Raw genomic sequence first — 17,102 nt, forward strand, 5'->3', positions numbered from 1 at the left:
TTTTAAAAGAAGTCAGGTAGGGCTGCACAGTTAATTGAAATATTATTAAAATGGCAATATGAGCAGGACAATTTATTTACAGCATAAGTCATGAGGAAGTGCTGTAGTCCTGTGGAGGAGCCCTCTCCTACACATCTTGTCCTCCTGATGTCAGAAAACATGTTTATTTTGTGCAAACACAAACAAGCATCACATCATCATGATTTTAATAGGTTTTTCAATGAATGACACTAAATGTTTATTCCCAATAATAATAAATCAAATATCAGTATGAGTTATTTAACCCCATTGTGCAGCCCTAGTATCAAGTATCGTACTTTCATACTGGTATTCTATCAAGGTCTAGGATTCTGGAACAGTGATGACCGCCTTCATCTTCAAACAATGCAGCCAAATTTGTTTTTAATCTTTATTTCAACCATGTGAGTGCAAGACATGTTCCAGTAGATCATGAGCATACAGTGCACAAAACAAAAGGGCTTTGCCATAACAAGATTGATACAGCAGAGTCAACAGAACTACTTGAAAGACTTCCCCAAAGCTGACGTACAGTTTAGAGAACAGTCAAAACAGTTACTAGTAAGACAAAAGAAACGAATGTGGCACCATGTTGTTTGATCCAAACATTCTATTTTTACTTGGTGTTGCGCCGGTATGACTTGAACCCCAGAACAATGATTAAACTCAAGCAGTCTTAAAACCATCACTTGTAGTCGAGACTCACACATGGAGCAATGAAAGACAGAGTACGCTGCTTGTTGAGTCAGGTCCAACATCGAGTCTTCACAAAACTCACACTGCACAAACCACAAAGTCTTAAGAGATAGAAACTAAAACTAATCATCGCTGCTCGGCTGAGCTCGTCGATGAATCTGTTTGCAGAACTCAGCTGTGTGTTTCTGAGCTGCTTGTCAGCAACTCAGCCAATACTGACGAAGTAATCCAAGACATATTTCAGGCTGTCTGCAGGTCAGCCTAAATACAGAGGTATGTTTCTTGTAGTCAGTGGAAATTTCACATTTGGGCAAAAAAAAAAAAAAAAAAAGCAGCCATTTATTTTTGTCCGGTCTTAAACTTAAGTCTTTCACAACTGTGGCGGCTGTAACTGTAACTGCTACTGGATGTTTTTATTTTCTAGGTGTGGATGAACAGGCTGGTGTCACATCAAAATAATAAACACTATTTGTTCTCTGTTCTTACATCTCACTGTCATTCATGCACACAAGACAACTGGCCTGTGGGAAAATAAAGTCATCAACAGGTTTTTTGAGTTCTCAGTAGGATCAGACTGGTGTGTCGATCTAAAATCCAGTGGGCTTTGGATTAATCGGCCCAAGTTACACCATGATGAAATAATTTTTTCAATTTTCAGACAAGAGTTTTAAAAGGGGCACAACGCAGTTCTGGAGAAGAAATTCAACCTCCGAAATGTATTATTTACTACATTAATGGGTAATAAAAGAAAACAGAGGAAAATAAGGTCCCCAGAACACTGCTTGAAGTAAGAAAGGTAGCAGGGTCCGCCACATATAAACAAAGTAAAAGAGTATGAAGTTGCATTGTCCTTTAAAAGGTCAGTTTGTTTATTAAGTTTGTTCAGGCATAAAAAAGAATAACGGTAAAATCTTTCTCTTCTGATTAAAATTTCTTCCCCAAAATCACATGGTGCTCCTTAAATGTGGGCCGAATGTTGATTCAGTGTCTTTCACACACACACACAAAAAAAGAGCAATGTTCTAGAAATGTTAAATTTTGAGTTTTATGCTACAAATAAACGGCTGTCAGGAGCTTCAATCCGACAATATAAAATGTGAAAGAAAAAACCCAAAGAACGTTTAAATCAACTCCATAGAATCAGCTGCATCATTTACATGCCGTACACATACATAACAAACTTTAAATGTGGTTTAAGTTGATTCTTCTGAGTTCGTTCAATGATTTTAATGTAATTCTAATTAACATTTTTAAATATCTCTTACTGTGATGTAACTCAATAAACTGTATGCGTGAATCCAGAAGGGGGAATAAATCACCAATAAACCGATCAGACTGATAAGGTCAGCGTCGTCTGGAGTGACTCCTGTCTCTACTGTTGCTGTGCCTCCTGCACCTCCGGCTGTAATGACTGTGACTCCTCCTGTCTCTGCTCCTGTTGCTGCTCCTGGAGCTGCCTCTGCTGTACCTGCGGTGACTGTGCCTGTGGCTCCTCCCCCTGCTGTAGCTCCTCCCGCTGCTGCTACGGCTCCTGTCCCTGCTGGAGCTCATACTCCTGCTGCAGTGGCTGCGCCTCCTTCTGCTGTGGTGACTGGAGCTACGCCTGTGACGACTGGCGCTCCTCCTGCGGTGGCTAGAGCTCCTTCTCCTCCTGCTGTGGCTGTGGGAGCGCCTCCTCCTCCCATGGCCATAGGGGCTCTTCTCTCTGTGGGAGCGTTCCCGGTCCCTCGCTCGCTCCCTGCTGTGCCTGCTCTTCGCCCCCTCTTCCCTCCTTCCCACCCGATCCCTCTTCCTGTCCTCCCCTCCCTTCCTCTCCTCTCCTGCTCTGTTTCTACCCAAACTTTGGGAGTGAACGCTAGATTTGGACACCTGCTTCTCTTTGCTCTCAACGGCTTTGACTCCATTCACCCGGCCCAGGACCCCCAACATCACATCATTGCCACAGGGATCAGAGGCCTCCTCACCAGGACCAGTCTGCTCCTCCTTGCATTGAGGTCTTGAAGCCTTACTGCTGCCCTTCTTCAACAGGTTACAAAGCAGCCTCTCCCTTAGCTCCTTCTCTCTGCGCTGGAGCTCCAGTGCACGCTCTTTCTCCACCTCCACCCTCCGGAGCTCCTCCTCCTGCTTGCGTCGGCAGGCCTCCAGCTGCTGAAGTCGAGCCAGTTCCTCCTTCTGCCGAGACTGCTCCTGCTTTTCCCGCTCCTCCCGTTCTGCCTTCTCCTTTTCTTGCTGCTGCTGCTTAATGGCCTGGAGGAGGAGATGGACACAATGTCAGTAAAGAAACAACCCAGGTGTATTAAAGGGTCGCCAAAGTATATCTGCTGATCCATCTTAGCATTTATTTTTTTATCCAAGTTGTCAATATGCCTTCACTCTCCTGTCTACTGTCAAGAGAGAGTGTGAGAGACGCTCTCTGGTATTGCCTCCCCTCTTGTAAACGCACCTTGTAAGTGCACCTGGTTGGTGCGATGTTGTTTAGTGCACGTTGGTTGTGACTGACTTCATGATTAACAACACGCTTCCTCCACATGCAGCTCACCTGCTGTTATAAGAACAGAACAACAACTCCATATCCATGGATGACTTTATAAAACTTACTGCTGACGAAGAAAGCAGATAGCTTTGCTGGTAGAGAGAGAAATAAAGGCTAGGCAGGTCACTGTGCCCGCATTAAGGTGGACAGTAAATGCAACACTATGTTATGTAGGCAAACTCTTTTGAGATTCTGAATAAAGTAGATTTTTGAGTCAAATACCTACGACGAGCAGCCCCTCCCCTCCCCACAACACATACACTGCCATTCTGTGGGAAACACTGCTTTTCAAATCTATATTCAGCAATTTTAAAAGATATTCCAGCAACTTGCACACATAGTAAATTATTCAAAATTATTATTTGACTTCCTTATTATGCTATGAACAATCAAATTTCTGATCATCAGTTCCACACATTTAATTTGGTGCACTCTTGTCTGACGACGTGATGATAGGAGAATCTACCTGATGTATGGCATACTGTAAAAAGCTAACCAAATGTAATGTTTTAGCGTCATCATTCCCGTGTGCACATGCTCTACTTAAATGAACTGTTATCAGGTTTGTATTTCTAGCAAACTCACAATGTAATGACAACTAAGCCTCGTCAACTTTATTCTTTTATTCATCAAAGTGAAGACTGATGAAACCACATCAAAAAGGTTACCCTCTTGTGAAACAGCAGGAAACACTTGCATGGTTCTGTCCAAAGCTACCAATCCCACCTGTCTGCACACATTAAACTCACCAACTCCTCTGTTTTATCTTGTTTCTTTAAAAACTCAAGTTGTGGTTTAAAGGCTGGCTATGTGCCAGACTACTTCCACGCTCGTTTCTTGTGTTTGAGTGTTGTTTTCATACATAATGGACAAATGTGTCCTTTAAAGATGAACCCCAATATTAACAGTCCTCTTTAATTTGCTTACTTTATTCTTCAGTGTTCATCAGGCTTGTGAAGTTTCAAACATTAGAACCTATTGTTTACACTTGGCTTTAAAATTACCAGATAAAGTTTAGCAGAGTTTTCTAGAGTAATAAAGTATCCAATGTGCAGATCGTTACCTCAGTGTTGTTGCATTATAGATAGTGGAAGGATGTGTATCTGTGTGTGTGTTTGTAGGTGTGCTGATATCTTTGTGTACGTGTCGTACCTTGGCTCTGGCCAGAAGCTCAGCGATGAGCCGAATCGATTCCAGGTTGCGCTGAGCCAGCAGCAGCCTCCTCTCCTCCATGGCGATTTTCATCTGCAGCTTCTTCTGCTCCTCTTCCTGCTGTCGCCTCACTCTCTTCAGGTTCCTCCTCTCTTCTCTCTCACGCAACTTTTGTTCTCGCTTCCGGGTCCTCTCTTCCTTCCTCCTCTCCTTCTCCTCCTCTTCCTGCTCCTTTAGTTTCCTGGGGGGGAAAAAGTAAATTATCTTACATTATCTTACAATATCTGTTATTACAGGGTGACTTTTTGCTATCAGCTCTTGTCAAACAAGGCTTTGATGTGTAAAATTAAATTAACCACACATGAATTGTTACTTGTTGTTCTTTCCCATAAAATATTAATCCAGTAGTACATCACCATGCCCTGGTGGGTCAATGCCCTGATTCCTAGAGCTACATGAGTCCATCATAAACCAGCTCTCTATTCCTCTTTTGTAATTGATCGTACCTCTCCTCCTCCTTACGTCGCTCCTCCTCTTCCTTCTCACGTCGTTTCTGCTCCTCTCTCTGCCTCTCCAGCTCCTGTAACTTCAGCCTCTCCATGCTCCTCCTCTTCAGAGCCAACTCGCTCAGGTGTTTGCTGGTGTCGAAAGCCACCTGAGGAACACACAAGCGCAAAGAGATGAGGCTTACAAAAAGTGCTCTCATGGTATACATACTACTAAATAAAACACCTTAGTTTTTTTGCACACATCTCTTTTGAAAATGGTCCAATGGAGGAGCATTTATGATGTTTACTGCACTTTTAACAAATCTGTTGTATCTCTTAGCATTGTGTTGTGGTATGGTAACTGCAGCATGTCCAGCAAAACCCAGACCATGTCATGTCAGTGTGGAATATGAAATAATTCAAGTCTGACGTTTCGACCAAAAGGTTTAGAATATTTTGGCATAGCAGAGCATTCCGTCCAGTGAAGAACAGATGGTAGAATATATTTATTACAGCAGCTTGATAGTGAAATTGTAGACAACAGTAATTAGTTAAATAATATAATGAGTTGCCTGTTGATTACCACTGTGCCTTGATTCAAACTGAACAATCAGGCATATGAGATTAATATCAATTTTCAAAATACTTCATGTCATATGCAAGCAAGAGTAAAACGTTCATGCTCAGGCAAGAGCTGGTCAGATTATGAGATGTTCTCTTTTCATATACCTACCAACAGAACCTACCAAAACTTACAACATCTTCTTGTGTTCCTCATTTCTTAAACAGACCTCCTTTATCTTCTTCTACTTTAATTTACATTTCACAGTGAAGCTTTATTCCGTGGATTAAGAGTCCAGGCTCTTTTCTTCCCTCACTACCTTGGAAATAACGATGACACAGCTTGAATTCTCATTCCACTAAAAGGTCTTAAAGCTGCTGCATGACTCTGAACAACACAATGTAATTGCTCAAATCTGCCTATCCACAACATCGCTTTAGAAGTCGCAATTCGCTGGTGGCCTAACACACAAAACAAACACATGCAGATCTGTTATATGACCTCAGTGGCCAGACAGATGAAGAATAACACTGTGTTACCCGCAAAGGTCTGCCTCAATGGGTTGTTATTGGGCTGCAGGTACAGGTGATAAAATGAAATATAACATATGTATGCTGCTGTGGGGAAGGATTTTACAGCGGTTGAGAGTCTGGGAAAATAATTTTAGCTGCGTCTTCACAACAGTGAATTAAACTGTCCCTCAAGCACTACCCTACAATAATTGTGTTGATGCAAAAGTTATGCCATGCTGAACCTCCGATATTTTTAGCTGGAGCCCCATGTGTGAGCCGCCCACTGTCAACACAGGGTTCTCACTGAAGTTAATTAGGCTTTTACAAAAATATGGCTCCACTCTTTACGCTGACTTTCACGGCCTGCCAGGCTAGGACAATGGATTTAACATGTGTAAAGTGAAGAAGAAAGAAACAAAGCTGTGGTCACTATTTACCTTACTAGGAGAAGAAGTCTGTTTTACAAATTAATTACGAGTTAACCAACCTTTTCTAAAAAGCCTGCCTCAAGTTTGTACTGACTAGTTTCTCTATCTAAGATTGCCAAATTATGGGAACTCAAACAACCTAGTCCAACTGAATTACGAACACCAGGTTGTGAGCCTCAGAAAAAGGAAGCTTTTGAGAAAACTCACATTGAGGTGCCTAAGTTCAGGAAGGAAATATTTCAAAAGTTCAGTCGATAATTGGGTAAAGAGATAATTATCACTTCCCCTGTTCTCATCACAACTATTTACATCGACGGTGAAGTGATTTGGGTGTCATCAGTACCTTGATGTTGCAGGCCACTGCCTTGCCATCGTCTCCTTTCAGCATCAGCTTCATGCTGCGCAGAGTGTCCATTGCCTTGGTGAAGCCACAGTACTCCTGGTACTGGACATAAGCCTCAAAGTTTAGATGACCCCCAAAACTGAATGTGTTGAAGTTCTTGTCCAGCATTTCCTCCCGGTACGGGTCCAGCATAGGGATGTCAACATTTCGCACCTACAAACAAAAAAAGGTTGCACATTGACAATAACATTATTTTTGGCTCTTTATCTTCATATCAATGATGTGGCAATATAATACGTAACTTTTGGTGATTTCTTGTAATGCATTTTGATATTTTAGGATTCAATTATTTGAGTGAAATTAACTTTAATATTTTCTGCTTCATAAAAAAGCCCATACATGTAGAATGCACCAGCTTTGTAGACAGGAACTACAGCTCTACAGAACAGTAACCTTCCATCTCCCTCATTATGTCACTCACATCAGCTGCATCTTACAGTCTAGTGGGATATGACCTAATTTTAAACTACTAAATAAAATATTGTGAATCCCCTGTTAGGGCCAGCTTCCTCACAAATATAGAAAAGCACAATCATGTACTACCTTGCCAAATGTCTGGAAGACCGCAATAAGGACCTCTTCGGAGGGCCGGTCTGGGAACTGGCTGTCCTTCTGGCTAAACCAGCGGCAGGGAAGTCCCTCGAGGTGGATGGTGTCAGGCCTCTCTCCCGGCACAGTCTCATTCATGTCCTTAGCATCGCGGAAGAAGGAGTCCCAGTCGTGACGTGTAGGGAAGTCCACCTTGTTCTCTACGGCACGAACCTTTGAGACAAAGGGAGGAAAAAGGTTGATATAGATTCAGGTGACAATTTACCATATATTACAAGATAGAACAATGGCAACTTAAACTTTGCAATGATTTTGGAGGCTGCCGTTTGTGGTGATGCTTAACTGCACTACATTATACTGAGAGGTGTTCCTAATAGTTGTGATCCATTATAATGTGCGCCTTACCTTAAGTACGTCGGTAAACCCACTAAGTTTGATGCTCTTCCCATCCAGACGGCTCAGCAGGCTCTTGACTACCGTCTTGTTTTCCACCTCCCCCTCAAAGCGGATGAAGTCCATGGTGCTCTTGGAAATTCGCAGGGCTGAAAACTGCTCTGGAGCGACCATGGCCTTTACCCTCTCCATCACCTCCCAGTTGGAGATGCTCTTGCCTGGAAGCTTGAGCTGGGGCAGAGCCACACTGATGGTCATTTTGGCAATGGGCTTGAGGTACAGGTTGTACTCAGAGGACAGGCACACTGCCTCTGTAGTGTCATGGACAATGGTGGTCATTGTTGCTGAAGCCATGATGGGAAGCTGGAGGAAAGTTGGAGAGACAGTACAGCCTGTTAGCACTTTTTAACTGTAGTTGAAATAATCTTGAATTAGGACTAGTTCTGATGCTTTTACTCCAGACTAATCATATACCGTTTTACAGTTTAATGCTGTTGCATTGATGATTGGCAAACACACTGGTCTGGTCTTGTAAATAGAAAACATTGCTAACCATACCTACCCCAGCTGGGCCCTTTTCATAATTTCACAACACCTCATTCCTCATAAAGCTATCTTTCAATTTCAAACTCAGCTACCTAAAAGCTTGGTTCGCCTGTTATCATCATTTATACAAACGTCAACTTCTTCTGAGGTCAGATTTGCTTTTAATAGCATCAAACAACTAGATAGCTAACGTTAGCATGACTAGCTTAGCTGTTGCGTTAGCTTTAGCGCTCAATTATTTATGTTGGCTCCATAAACCAAGACTGATTTAAAGCTCCGGAAATGCATTTTATTATCTGTTTGTGTTAACACTTTGAGAGCAAACGTTACGAAACTTTGTTTGTAAGCAAAGACGTAAAAGCTAACTGTAACGTTACTAGCTTAAGGCTAGCTGTAAAGTTTAGCTAGCGATAGACATTCAAAAGAGGCTAACTCGAGGACTTTCTAAAACGGACAACTAGCGTTTATACCATAGACTATATTGTCCAAACTATTAACTAATAAGCGCAAACTGTTTTTTTATATAACAACGGCTAACATCAGTGTTAATTGAAGTTAGCTGTCGGTTAGCGTAGGTTAGCCTGAAGTGTCCTGTAACTCGATCGCTGTAGCTTTCAAACAAGATCGGCGATATTACCTAACGTTATACTACATTATTACAGTAAATCTAACCGCTACTCACCTAACATCAGTTAGCTTCCTGAGAAAGAAAACAACAACACACGTATCGTGTTGATTTGTGAGGAGACAAATACTGTGGAGAAAAATGAGAGAGAGAAAAGCCAAACTACATGTCACTTCCGCATTGAGTGAACTCTGACCTTAAAAACAACCAACGTGCAGCAGCAATATGGCGACGTCATTCAGAACAGTGACACCACGTGGAACATGTGGGGAACTGTCGCCTGCACATATCATCATCATGTCATATATTTGGTTTAAGACAATGCAAGAACGTAACTAAGTACTTTACTTAATTACTTCACTACAATTTGGAGGCAAATAAGGTTAATTCCAAAAGGTACTTATTTAATAGCTACTAATTACTAATCACTTTGCTAAATATAAACTATCAATTAATAAATGATGACATATTTTTATTGGTTAATGGGGCTCTATGTTGTTTTGGAGAAGACTTTCAATATTTACAGGATTAATGAGTAAATGAGACAAACTCAGAAATATCTTTTTTTTTCCCCCCATAACAGAATAAACAAGCTGTTCTCAGTGGAAAACAAGGAACACTGTTTGAAGCTAGGAAGGTGGCAGGGTCCGCCACATGTAAACAAAGTAAAACAGTATGAAATTGTGTTGTCCTTTAAGGTCAGTTTGTTTATTCAGTTTATTCAGTCATGAAAACAAAGAGAGTTTGTTTATCTAGTTTGTTTGGGTATAAAATTCATGGAACTAACCCCTTCTGACAAAATGGTCAAACAAGTATTTTGTATTTAATATTTCGCAATAATTCAGATAATTTTGTTGAAATATTATTTCACTTTGACCTAAAAAGGTCTTATCTGTCAATTAGTATAACAATAATTCACAATATATATACTTTGATTCAGCGTTATAAAGCAACATAACATTATTTTATTGGCACTGTATGTCACGGAGCAACCTACATCCGCTTGACAGTGCACATTCGTTCTAAGCTGTCCATGGCACAGTTAGTTAAAAGTCACTCTTTGTTTGAAAGTCATCATCGCTGTGGTAACAGTTCAGGGAGAGGGCGAGCGATGGGGATAGATTGGACTTGGATTAGTCCAACTGCGGAGGCCCCAGGCAAAAAAGTTGGCACAGTTTCCCTGAAAAGATGGCAGAGGAATTTACATAATAGGCATTACTCCCCTCAGTTTGTATGTAGGTCAGTAGCTGCAGTCAGACAGGCTCTCTACTCCATCTCGATCAGCAGTCGTCTACCAGATAGGCCGCCTAAGGCAATAGACTCCGGAGTCTACCAGCCCAGTAAAAGGCACATCACTTCACTGACCTCTATAAATCTGGTTTTGACTCGTAGATGAGCGCAAAAACAGAGATCAGAGGAAAACATCAAAAGAGCTGTCGCCGACTCGAGAGCTTTTACAGTTACACAAGCAGCACATTTGTGATTGTAATGAGCGTGCACATGTAATCCTGCTTTTATGTGGCTGATTTGTTCTGGTAAACATGAAGTGGAGGACAAGACCCAGCAACAGGGAGCTGGAGGAACATCAGTGCCATGAGACGGATGTCAGGGCTGCGGTTATCTGTGGAATGCCAGGCACCGAGGCTATTGGCTGCAAACGTACCATATCCTGTCACACATATGATGGCTTAACCTTCACAAACATTTAATATTAATTTAAATCCTTGGGGATAACAGCTCAACTACACTCCTAACATATAAACCGACAACTTCTTTTCCTCTGTCACTTCTTCTAATGTGTAACATGCTGATAAAACCTTGGAAAATCTTATCTACAGTTTGTGAACTTGGATTCAATTTGATGTTTTCCTCAAATGCCAACACAAATTCCAACCGAGAAGATGGTCAAGATCACTCAGAGTCTCACTGATCTTGCAAGGATCTTTCTAACAATAAAAGTACACACGCACGCACACACACACACACACACACACACACACACACACACACACACACACACACACACAAACACACACACAACAGGTGCAGAATGAGGACCGGCTGTGAATATATTGGATGCAGTGTTACACGGGCAGCTTGTGTACAGGAAGCTGTGGATATACTGTAAATGCTGGACCAAAGCTGGCAGAGGGGGTCATCAGATCATCAATTATTCAGCACCACCGGACAAGGACAATCAGTCGGTGTCAGCAGGACTGGCAGACATAATGTCCGGGCTTCACTCGGAGCTCTGACTGGTTGAATTCGACCCCGCTATTCACTGCATTATTCATCACGACAGCTCTGATCACCATGTGGTCTGTTTGTACACTGACTTGTGCAAAAAAAAAAAAATATATTGCTTTATTTCATATCAAGGATGAGACATGAAGGGGGAGAGATGACAGTGGCTCAGAAACAGTGTATTCACATTAAAACTTCACAGTAAACGACGACTTACAGACATGAAATTAAAACAGTGCGTGGCATTTACATTTCCCCTATTCATGCATCTGAAAAAGTGACGTCAAAGTGGGTTTGTACAACACATCTCTACATCAAAAGAGTCCACCGTTGCAATTACATGAAGCCCTATGATTTGAGTACAAATGCTACAAAGTAGGAAGGGAACATTCATGAACTTTAGGGTGTGTCATTGATCCAATAAGGTTCACATATTTGGGAAAAAAAAAAACAGTCAAAAAGTCAATGTGCTCCTCAGGTAGACAGACAGCATGTTCTGGTTTAGACTCTTCACCGTCCATCCACTACATGATGACGCAGACATGATCGATGAACGAGTGATTGTGTACATGCAAGGTGAGTCCAATACAAGAGGCCGATATAGGCAGTTTGTTAAGTATAAAATCTGGTCCAGAGTGATGCGGAGGATAAAAATCTGTTTGTTTGATTGCATATTTGCTGTAGGACTCATCGGTCCCACACTGTTTATCTATGGAAAGACCTTAGCATGAATAATAGAACACCGTAATCTGCTTTTATAGGTCCATATCAATTAAAAGGGACATTTCATTCCAAAACGTAAAAAAAAAAAATCCTACTTTTGTAGCGCTGTTTATCCATTTAGATCGCTCGAGTGCGAGTTGTCTGCCTTCTCTCAGGTTTAATGGAATAGCAACCCCCGTTACTAAAGATTATCCACAGCCCTTGTTGTGATCAGTTTCGTGTGAGAACTGTTTTCTTTCTACCGAACTACAGCTGCCGAGTTTTTCGGAAGGAAGCGTGCAGCTACTAATGGACTCATGCGCCCTCAGCTGAGCCGCAGATGCACATTTCCCTCCGTGTGGTTATACGGTTCAGTTAAAAGAAAACAGCTCCAACATGAAACTGCTCACAGCAAGGTCTGCGGAGTATCCTGAGTTAGTTCTTTTCTCTTTCTGAAAAGGGCCGTTGCTGATGGTTTCACAAGCCAAGCGCCATCTATCTTCATTACATTCAGGAGAAGACAGACATCTCTACCAGAACCAGGCAGCTAACACCAAAACAATCGACGCTACAGGTAAGAGGACAATTTTTTGTTTTTGGGGTGAACTGTTCCTTCAAACTCCCCCACGAAGAAGCAATTTAACACTGAGTGAACCACACTCAAGAGGATTTGAGGTACATTACTGAATATAGAAAAACGTACAGAAACCCTCTGAAACAGTCCAACTGTGAACTAAAGCCACGACAGCCTGGAAATATCCCCCAATCAGTGTAAGTGCTGAACTTTTAACTCACTTTTTATAATCCAACTTCCAACATTTTACATCTAAATGTGTAACAATATTTCCGTGTATCAAATTACAAGCTTAGCATAGGATCAATAACGGCTGGCATGATTTAAGTTTGAGCAGTTTCCTCCCACAATCACAAACTATCTTCAAAGTGACGAGTGCAAACATGACAACTGTACACGGCTGTTTGGACACACAGCAATTCTGTGGTTGCGACAGTCTGAATACGAGAAACTGCTACTTAAAAATAAGAAAAGATTCATTCGTTACTAAAAAAAAAAAAAAAAAAAAAAGTCAGCACCGTCCAATCAAAGGAGGTTAAAATATAGAAAATTAGTTCTATGAATATATTACTTTACTCTGCAAAACAAAAACAGGAGTTGGGATAAATGTGTGAGTGCAAAACCAAAGTGTTATTTTGAAATCCTTCCCCACTGTGAGATCAAACTAAAGTGAAAATCTGATACAATCCTTCATGATGTTTTTGTATTTGTGTAAACATTGCTCTAGTGTATCAAACAAGAAAACACCCGGTGTAATGACGACTATTTGCTCTAAAACAGAGCCTTGAAATGTATTGTCGTGGTAAAGAAAAAAGCTACATGAACTGTGGCCTGCCCGCAGTGATCAACATAAGCCTAAAAAATTGCAATAGAAACAAAAATAAGTTATATTTTTAGAAAAGCATACATTTGTGGTTTATTCCTTTGAAAAACCTATGATAATAAAACCTTTAAAATCAGCTTGACGCTATATATTAGGATGTGTACTATTAATTTTGGTCATGAAAATGTCTGACCTGTCAGCTTAAAGAGGTGAGTAAACTGTGTTTTGTCAGTTGAAGCGTGTCAAACTGGTTTATATCTCTACATCGGCGTTTCAACCGAACAGGTTGGACAGTGGGCGGGTTCGGAGAGGGCTAGTGGGGAGCTCCTCCGCTCTTCCCACCTCCCCCGGGTCCCTGAAGGAGGCGCTGTGGATGATCTGGGCTCGGTGGCGTCCTCGATGCAGCCGGGCGTTCAGTCGGCTCAGGGACGACTTCCTCTGTATCCCCCCTTTGGTCCTCCCGGCCGCCATTGCGTCCTCTGCTGACTCGGCGGGTGGGTTGAGGAGTCGCAGTGGGTTCAGGTTGCCCGGGAGTACTCTGGGAAACCTCCAGCCACGCACCACAGTGCTGACGGTGCTGGTGTTCTCGTTGTCGGACTCGGATCCAGGTGAGAGGACCACTCCCTCCTCCTGCAAGTCGGCAGCCAGCGGCGGGGAGAGGTACTGGATCGCTCGCCTCCCACTGTAGTCTCGGGCCTCAGGGTCCGCCTCCCAGTCGGACAGCAACACACGGACCACCTGTCAATCAAAGCACATTGTATCCTGTAATTCATATAGAATTTACTGGTGGCTTCTTGGCTAAGATTTCTCTGAAAGCAGTGCTGTACATCTTTAAATTACATCAAATGAAATCATGACGCAAGTTATCTCATTCACTCGTAAAAAGAGGAACTAAATGAATCCAGCAGGAGCAGACAGAGCGTATACAATTATCCCCTGCCTCACTGAGCCGCTGTAACACATGACACCAAACTCCTACCGTCATGTAACCCACCTGTGTGTGGCCATGCATGGCTGCCAGGTGTAGCGGCGTGTATCCAGCACTTGATCTCACATTTACATTCACAGGTACAGCGTTCTCCTTGGCGAAGGCCAGCAGCTGGGAGAGCAGCTCGGCTTTGCCCTGCTTGGCCGCCCAGTGGAGGCAGGTGAAGCCGGTCACAAAGTCTCTCTTGGTCACCAGGCCGGGCTCCACGAGGAGCAGGGACTGCAGGCTCTCCCACAGGCCGTCTGAGGCGCACAGCATCCACTCGTGTTCCAACGGGTCCAGGGTCACTGAGGCGCAGTCCTCATCGGTGGCTGAGGAGAGGAGCGAGGTCGAGTCTCCGTCGCTCCTCACTGAGTCCCGGAGACGTGAGCCACGGTTGATCAGAGACCTCCGAACCTGCAGAGAACAGAAGCATTTAATACAATGATTGTTTCATTTTGTGATGAACGATTTATGGAAACATAAAGATAGCTTTTAGACAAGGTTTCTGCAAATTCCCTGCTAAAATGGCTCTTCACAGGAGCTCAGCAGCACTGTAAATAACAGTTACACAACACTTAAATGTTCTAACCACATGCATTATTTATTGTCTTTTGGGGAAGACCACCTAAGCAAAAGTAGGCCAGATACAGAGGTGTTAAGCACTCTGTTCAGCATACTTAAGGAACAAAAACAGGTTATTATAGAAGTGTCTTCAACAGGAAACGTTCCTATGATCCTATATATCCCATGGTGATCAACAAAAGGGGTAATCACAATAAGAGGTCAAGCTGGCTAAGAGTTACGGTAAGCTTCATTACATCACCGTGTCAGATTTCTCAGTTACATAATCCAGATGGCAGGGGAACCTGCTTAATTTCATCTACGGATGACTGTGCTGCATTCAGGTTTTGCATCACACCCAAATATGAAGCACCTGCTGTGACAGCTCCGGTTTAGGTGGAGCCAAAGGTATCACATGATCCAAAGTTTGACACGATTCAAAGGCAGCAGCATTTTTCTTTCTGTCACATTTGAAGCCCATTTTTATAAACACACTTTCTCTCATGCTCAGTTTGTTTATAATGCTGCCATGAAAATAAATCATAAAACAGTCCACCTGGAAGGTTTTTCATACCAGGTGAACACGGTGTCCTACCTGAGGAGAACTACTCATCATCAGCTCGATGAAGTTCCTGCGGCTCCCCTTGGGCGTGTTGATATCTCCGACAGGGTCCAGCCCTTCCAAGGCGCTGTCCTCGGACAGGCAGCTGATGAGCATGGCCCGCTGGGACCCTTTGGACACCCTGCGTGCACCTCTCACCTGCTGGCTGTGGGACCCCGCAGAGTGAGCCTGCTCCAGATCTGGCACCCCAATTACCGGGGCCGACTCACGCCTCCTCCTCTCCCTCAGCTTCACCTCTCCTCCTCCTCCTCCTCCTCCTCCAGAGGTAGGAGACGTCGCATTGGTCTTATTATCCTGGGAGGGGTCTGCAGGCAGATTGTTGCCGTTTGATTGTTTGTCATTGTCCAGGCCTGCTGCTGGTGTGCTGGATGCTCCTGTGGAGACATGTTTTTCTTATTATTATCGTTCAGCTCTGACTTCATAGCAACCTTATAATTATAATCCTCACAGGTATGCATAAGGGATAGCTTTGTTATCCTCCTGGCTTTTATTATAATCCTGAATTTTTGTATACTCTTTTGTATACTCTTTTGATTACTTTAGTCTTCGGCAGCATAGTACGGACTGGCCTTCATAAATACTGGCCAGATGATGATATTTGTTAAAGGAGCACTATGTAGTTTCAGAGAATATTTACAAATATCACTGAGGTAACAATACAAACTCAGAAATATGTGTTCGACTGAATAAACAATTTTTCAGAGGAAAATGAGGTCCCCAGAAGGCGTTTTGAAACTAGAAAGGCGGGGTCTGCCAAATATAAATGAAGTAAAACAGTATGAAATTGTGTTTTCTATTAAGGTCAGCTGGCTGATTAAGCTGATTCAGTCATAAAAACACAGATAAATTGTTTAATTAGGCATACAAAAATCAGCCAATAAGGTTCTTTCACTTCTGAATTAAAATTTCTTCCCTAAAACTACATACTGCACCTTTAATGTTGGTGTTATTCGGAGGTGCAATGTAAAGCATGTGGGGCGGCAGATGTAATGCCACTGATTGCATAACTGTGCAATATGTTTGATTAAAACATATATACGTTTACTTATATCTATAAACAATTAAGTCACCACACAATAACAGTGATCATGTTGCGTCCCTCACCTGTTTGCTCTCTGGTGTCAGGGTTGCCGTTCACATAGTTGTTGTCGTCCTCCTGGATGTTACCGTTGCACTCAGCGTGATCGTGGCCGCCTGTGTCCGCACGCATCACCGACCCCGCGCTGCCTTCAGCCTTCAAACACACAAATTTCACGCCGTCCTCCACCTTCACGAAAGCCACGCTGTCCACGATGCGAGTCAGCGCCTCGCGGTCCACCCTTTCCTTCGACTGGTCATTTTCTCTCAGAACTGATAGGAAATGATCGATCAGCTCCATCTGTTGGACCCTCCCTCCTCTCTCCATCAGGAACTCCTGCACGGCTCGCTCCGTGCACTGGGACGCCATCATCATCCCCGAACAACGGCCCGAACAAGAGCGCGGAGAGGGCTCAAATTTGTCGCACTAAAACGTTTCAAAATGACTCCATGTTTGCGTTCATGTCATTCACGGAGGTCGGTGACAACGGATGACAGCATCTTCTCTCCCAGGTTCCTCCTCTCCTCCATGGGGAGTGTCGAGCTCCGGCAGATAGGGGTCGCACGTAGTTGAGCAAACGGCTCACCAAGGCAGAAATCATGCTGCATTCAAGTGCTCCTCGT

The 17,102-nt window shown here is 43.0% G+C and overlaps 2 protein-coding genes across 3 annotated transcripts; both read right to left on the minus strand.

Annotated features, from left to right (window-relative positions):
- Positions 1 to 395: 395 nt before the first annotated feature.
- akap17a (A kinase (PRKA) anchor protein 17A) lies at positions 396 to 9,099 on the minus strand. 2 transcript variants are annotated; one of them, XM_030428728.1, is made up of 8 exons: positions 8,963 to 9,099; positions 7,747 to 8,097; positions 7,336 to 7,554; positions 6,733 to 6,945; positions 4,906 to 5,054; positions 4,400 to 4,640; positions 3,158 to 3,256; positions 396 to 2,961 (listed from the first exon to the last, which is right to left on the minus strand). In XM_030428728.1, exons 2-8 carry the CDS (start codon positions 8,086 to 8,088, stop codon positions 2,059 to 2,061), a joined length of 2,166 nt encoding a protein of 721 aa, XP_030284588.1. In that variant the 5' UTR covers positions 8,089 to 8,097; positions 8,963 to 9,099; the 3' UTR covers positions 396 to 2,058. The 2 variants fall into 2 exon arrangements, with proteins under 2 accessions (XP_030284588.1, XP_030284589.1); XM_030428729.1 differs by lacking the exon at positions 3,158 to 3,256.
- A 2,148-nt stretch (positions 9,100 to 11,247) lies between these two features.
- sowahca (sosondowah ankyrin repeat domain family Ca) lies at positions 11,248 to 17,100 on the minus strand. The gene is made up of 4 exons (XM_030428734.1): positions 16,506 to 17,100; positions 15,375 to 15,775; positions 14,243 to 14,632; positions 11,248 to 13,986 (listed from the first exon to the last, which is right to left on the minus strand). Exons 1-4 carry the CDS (start codon positions 16,852 to 16,854, stop codon positions 13,522 to 13,524), a joined length of 1,605 nt encoding a protein of 534 aa, XP_030284594.1. The 5' UTR covers positions 16,855 to 17,100; the 3' UTR covers positions 11,248 to 13,521.
- Positions 17,101 to 17,102: the final 2 nt, after the last annotated feature.

Source organism: Sparus aurata, chromosome 9, assembly GCF_900880675.1.
Source record: "Sparus aurata chromosome 9, fSpaAur1.1, whole genome shotgun sequence".
NCBI classification, from domain to species: Eukaryota; Metazoa; Chordata; class Actinopteri; order Spariformes; family Sparidae; genus Sparus; species Sparus aurata.

Bases quoted from the DNA above. Each gene is read 5' to 3' on its own strand.
- akap17a (XM_030428728.1), bottom strand. From the start codon at position 8,088: ATGGCTTCAGCAACAATGACCACCATTGTCCATGACACTACAGAGGCA. The intron at 6,946-7,335 runs GTAGTACATGAT...TTTTGTTTGTAG, and splicing joins TCTTCCAGACATTTGGCAAG to GTGCGAAATGTTGACATCCC. The intron at 4,641-4,905 runs GTACGATCAATT...TTTCCCCCCCAG, and splicing joins CGACGTAAGGAGGAGGAGAG to GAAACTAAAGGAGCAGGAAG.
- sowahca (XM_030428734.1), bottom strand. From the start codon at position 16,854: ATGATGATGGCGTCCCAGTGCACGGAGCGAGCCGTGCAGGAGTTCCTG. The intron at 15,776-16,505 runs GTGAGGGACGCA...ATGTCTCCACAG, and splicing joins TGACACCAGAGAGCAAACAG to GAGCATCCAGCACACCAGCA. The intron at 13,987-14,242 runs GTGGGTTACATG...TTTGATTGACAG, and splicing joins CCATGCATGGCCACACACAG to GTGGTCCGTGTGTTGCTGTC.